Genomic DNA, 5126 nt, shown 5'->3' on the forward strand with positions numbered 1-5126 from the left:
TTCTTTAATCAATCAAATATTTTATCGTCCCTATCCTTAATTAAAGGGTTAAGATATCAAATTTCAATCGAAGAATTTTACCAAGCATGGTTGGTAGATTTTACTTTCTAAACTCTTTTTTTATTTATTATCCAAAATTTTTAGATTGTTGATAATGATATTTTTAGATCTTTCGTTAATTTTCGAGAATTATCAATGGAAACTCCATTAAAAATATCAGATTCTAAATCCGATCATAAACCAGATTGCGAATCAGTTCAAAGTACCGTGAAACATGTATTGTCACAAACAATAAAAAAATGCTTATTTTTAAAGCGAAAAAACATTTTCTTGTCTCTCTATGAATGAAAGAATTCGTCTTTAACAAATAGTAAATAATTGTATTCATTTCTCATTTCATGATGATGAGCAACTTGCTTTAGTATTATTGCATCTTCTCAAACAAAGAATTATTCTAAAAGTCATCAAAGCTAACCGATACTTCAATACGTTTCCCATAATCGTTTAAAACAGTTAAATCCATATAACATATTACAAAAAATGTATTTCTAAAGTCGTTGGAAGACCTGGAAGGCGAACTTGCGAAAATTATTTTTTTAAACTCCGATAAGCAGATGCTCTTGTGTCTTCGACTTAAATAAGTTAAAAGTGTGGCTCTTAAAAATTCCTATCAGCATTGTCGAGGTAAATTGTCCCTAATTATGACGCCTTATATTTTCCCGATAGGTGTTTTTATATGCGTTCTACCAGAAATTAAAAATGAGTCACACTTATCGATTTGACTTTAAGACACCTATTCCACCTTGAAGCGCCAATGAGGCTTCTTTTGTTTAATTTAAAGTCAATAACGAAAACTGCCGTGTACTCTTATAAAAAAGAAGAGGCGACGACAAGGTTATATTAAAAGTTCTCCTAGTCTAACCAGTTTCACTGATAAGACCACCCCACGTCACAAACTGCAACGGGTTTCAATATAGTTACATAATTTTCCTAAACACGTTTCTCCCCCAAGAATGAACATTGCCACCACATTCCTCAGATCGATAAGGCCCCTGCATGGTAATACTTGTACCTTGACCTTCCAGGTGTACATTAGCTGTTTCTGGTTTTCCCACCCCCCTTCATATTTAGCACGCTTCACTTACTTCTTCAATTGCATGTTTTTCATAGAAAATATTTGCACAATTAATACTTTAGATAAGATTCACCTGACAAAGAGAAATCGGAGAATAGTCCTTTAACGATTCTTCCTGAAAGAACAAAAATTAAATTCATTGAGGAACAATATCAGAAAGAGGATAAAAGATAGATTTGGCTATTAAAGAATTGAATAAATAATAATCATGAAAACGGTAGGTATATTGGTGGTAAAGTGTAGCTTAAGTGGGGGAGCTGTAACAAGGCTATAACCATTTGCTAACTAGACTTCTCTCTGCAAACAGCTAATGAAAATGAAGACAATGGCAACGACCTTCTTGGTCCTCGGCCTCTTGGCTTGCATCCTCAACATCACTTCAGCTGATAATTCGTCAGTTTCTACAACTAATGAAGCTACCCAACCTGGCGGTACTTCTAGTAATTCTACTTCATCAAAAGCTCCATCAAGTTAGTGCTCATTTCAAAGTGACAAGTCCAAATAACTTCTGAAGATAACCTAACTTTCTTTTCTTTTTCAGCAAATGATTTGGCAAAAGCAGCCGATCCCGCTTTCGAGGCGTCAGAGCTGGAGACACCATTTAGATGGTTGGCGGATGCATTGTACTACATCGGATATTATGCGATCTATGAACCTATATCTCTCGTTGCTGATGCTGCAATAGCACCTATTACTCTACCAATAGACGCTGTCAGTATACCAATTAATTTCTTGTTCGGTGACTATCTGGAGCCCGTTTATAGCTTTATTGGCAATCAATACCAAATGATAAAGAATATCATCTGGTGGATAGTCTTGGAATCCATCAGCTATGGATCAGGAGCTACAGCTGATACCATTTCCGAAGCTATGCGGATCGCTTTAGACGGAATTTTACAATTCTTTACGGACATTGGACTGCCTTTAGCCAACTCTGCTGAAAAGCTTTCTCAACTTACGGACCAAATAGCCACGACGAGAAGGAAGAGGTCCGTTATGAGTGCTTTCGGTGGCCTGGGAGATGGATTAGTACAACTCATCCAGTTTCCTTTTATGCTCATGGGGGGCATTTTTTCCATCATCACATATCCACTCAGGATGATTTACGGATTGGTAACGTTTCCCTTTTATCTTTTATTTGGATCAAGTGATGAAGGAAACTCGCCTCTCACCTTACTGTTGACAGATATGAGCACCCAAGAAATCACGAACGAGGTGATCGAGGCAGCCTGGGAATTTATGAAAGAGACTGGTTTTTCCAAATTACACACTATCGCTCAGGAAATTATGGACAGCAATATGTTACCCAAAAAAATTAAGAATCTAATTTCGGAAGTGGACTCTGTGTATTCTGTGGCGAAGATGGTCGGATATATACAATAAATCTTCTAAAGTGCTGAGAATATTTCGTTAATAGAAATACCATTTATGTATATGTTGCCGAAGCTTAATAAAAAATAGTTGTATTAATTCCTGTACCTTTATTTACCATCTTAGGAATATCTAGCATAAAATATATTATTTAGGACAAAATAGTTTTGATTATTTCTTAAAGATTAGTCTTTTTTCTAATAATTACTTAGTCCAAGACTTTCTAAACAAATGTTAGTTATTCTAAAGGTTTAGATTTAATTGAAAACTAGATTGAGAAATATCGTATTAAAAATATCAATTTTTTATCTGGCATCTGAATTCTCTTCCATATACATCTTTCTCAAAAATCAATTTTTTTCTCAAACTTATAGACTACCTCATAACATGGCAATATTATTTTTGTTTAACATATGCAGGAAAGAAAAAGGAGAATGAAGACAGAATCGTTCTTAGAATAGTAAACTTTATTGTTATCTCGGATGGAACATTTCATCGATATTACAATTTTCTCATTAAAAATCGCGCCATTATAAACATTGAATGGATGAACTTGAAATTTCTTGCAGCTCTTCTAATATTACGCTTTTATGTCTGGATTTCCTCCTAATAAGACATCTAGCAGAGGGTCAAGCAGACCTTTAAGCAACATGTTTATTAAATTTTTGAGGAATGCGGGCACGAGCATATCAGGTAATGAATTTACAACATTCTCCAAGAGTTGTGACAGTCCACCATTTTGGGTAATTCCGGTACATTCAAAACCATTGTCCAAGCTAACAAGGCATGGCAGGGAACCACCCAACAAACGAGAAAGGGCTCCATTTGTTAAAAGTTCCACTGCAATAATTAATTCCACTAAAGATTCGACAACACCAGAGAGAAGACCTCCAACAAGGGGGATTTGTTGGACAACGGATAAAACGCCTTGTAACAATTTTTGGAGACTGCTTGTATCTGGTCCTCCCGATCCTGGAGCATCAGATGTACTCGAGTTTGATGTCACCGCCCTCTTAACAACTGAAACAATAGAAAAGGGAAACATGATTAGGTATGTATATGTAAAGGAGTTGTAGAGGAGAAACAGAAGAAGGTAGATAGTAAAATATCTGCTATATGGTCAGATGATGACATTCCTTTTTTGTTGGTTATCAATTATGGAATCAGGTTTGTGTTGATGAACATTTAATAATTGATCAACATTAATGATTGACTCACATTTAATAATTCAACCATATTTGATATACTCACTACCAGCATGTACTGAATAGAACGATACAAGTGCTAAAATGAGCAGATATTGACCCGGGAACATCCTCATGATTGCGGAATGTGCAGTGAAACTATGAAACCCACAGTCTTGGGTCAAGCAATTTATAAGCATATCGCTGGCTGCCTAAGTAAAGACGTTCATGTCGCTATCTATCGGCATATTGCTTTGGTATTGGCTTATGTGTGCATAGGCAAAAATTTACAAGTATTTGTACATATGCGGAAGAGCGGGGCAATCGGTTATCGGTAACCTTGTTATGTTCCATAATATTGTATTGTTATGCAACATTCGGTTTTTTAACAGGATATTTATAAGAATATTATCGAATTTTTAAATTTTGCATCGGTACCGGAGGAGCAAAATTAAAAGGAATTAGATTTAAGAATTTCATAGAAGTAGGTTGTTCTTATGTTTCTCTTGAGTTTGATGGTCTAGTCAGAGAAAAAGTTGTCATGAAACAAAAACATCGTCCTCTTGCCTGTTTTGTTTTGAAGGATATAAATATATGTTTTACACAAACGTAATTATTCAGCTGCGATATTAGGTGAAGTTTGTGGCATAAGGAAAATTGTTGCTGCAAAAGGATTCCTGTTGAGACAAATGAAAATCTTATAAACCTTAAATTTAAGAGGAAATTTCATTTACATCAAATACAGATCGTTTTGCCGCAAGAGAACATTTCTCTGAGTATCGTTTAAATCATTTTTAGGTTGTAAAATTATGATAATATATCTATTTCTTTTTTTGAACGAATTTGTTCATTGAGTTCATAGAGATTATATGGTGTTCAGATATAATATTAAAGAAAAATTTAATCTGAAATCAGAAGCAAGTCTAATTTTGAAAACTCGTAATTGACTTAATGTACTTATGTAGTTATACTTTCTACAACCGATACTGGAAGCACATTGCGAGGGTTGAGAAAACTAGACATGTTGCTATAGCAGCAACAAAATATTTTGGCTGTTTCTACAAAGTTTAAGTTAAATTATAACAAAATTTTCATTAGGGCAACTAAATATTGTTTTTATAAACTGAATTTTGTTGTTACAACAAATATATTGTGTTCATTCTAAAGCAACTAAATTGTTTTGTTTTACCAACCAAACATTTTTCTCAGTCTTTACTGTGAACAGGAGGAAATTTAAAAGATATTGTTTTGATTTGCATTGCAATTTTCAGTTGTTTTTAAGATTCTAATATTGTTTCCAATAATAATAATAAGTTAGCTCAGTTGGTTAGACCCTCGGACTTCACTTCAGAGGTCCGGGGTTCGATCCCTGAGCCGGTACCTCTGGAAATTTTTCAATGTACCTTTACCGAGGTTCTGGTGGTTCGGAACCCACC

General features: G+C 34.6%; 2 protein-coding genes across 3 annotated transcripts; one reads left to right on the plus strand and one right to left on the minus strand.

The window, feature by feature from the left end:
• The first annotated feature begins 1076 nt into the window (after nucleotides 1-1076).
• Nucleotides 1077-2605, plus strand: LOC117172043. 2 transcript variants are annotated; one of them, XM_033359775.1, is made up of 4 exons: nucleotides 1078-1352; nucleotides 1443-1605; nucleotides 1677-2248; nucleotides 2322-2441. In XM_033359775.1, the coding sequence occupies exons 1-4, from the start codon at nucleotides 1344-1346 to the stop codon at nucleotides 2325-2327; spliced, it is 750 nt and encodes a 249-aa protein (XP_033215666.1). In that variant the 5' UTR covers nucleotides 1078-1343; the 3' UTR covers nucleotides 2328-2441. The 2 variants fall into 2 exon arrangements, with proteins under 2 accessions (XP_033215665.1, XP_033215666.1); XM_033359774.1 differs by having other exon boundaries at nucleotides 1077-1352; nucleotides 1677-2605.
• Nucleotides 2606-2955: 350 nt separating this feature from the next.
• Nucleotides 2956-3892, minus strand: LOC117171329. The gene is made up of 2 exons (XM_033358540.1): nucleotides 3758-3892; nucleotides 2956-3526 (listed from the first exon to the last, which is right to left on the minus strand). The coding sequence occupies exons 1-2, from the start codon at nucleotides 3888-3890 to the stop codon at nucleotides 3087-3089; spliced, it is 573 nt and encodes a 190-aa protein (XP_033214431.1). The 5' UTR covers nucleotides 3891-3892; the 3' UTR covers nucleotides 2956-3086.
• Nucleotides 3893-5126: the final 1234 nt, after the last annotated feature.

The sequence above is a fragment of the Belonocnema kinseyi genome, chromosome 4 (genome assembly GCF_010883055.1).
Source record: "Belonocnema kinseyi isolate 2016_QV_RU_SX_M_011 chromosome 4, B_treatae_v1, whole genome shotgun sequence".
Lineage (NCBI taxonomy): Eukaryota > Metazoa > Arthropoda > Insecta > Hymenoptera > Cynipidae > Belonocnema > Belonocnema kinseyi.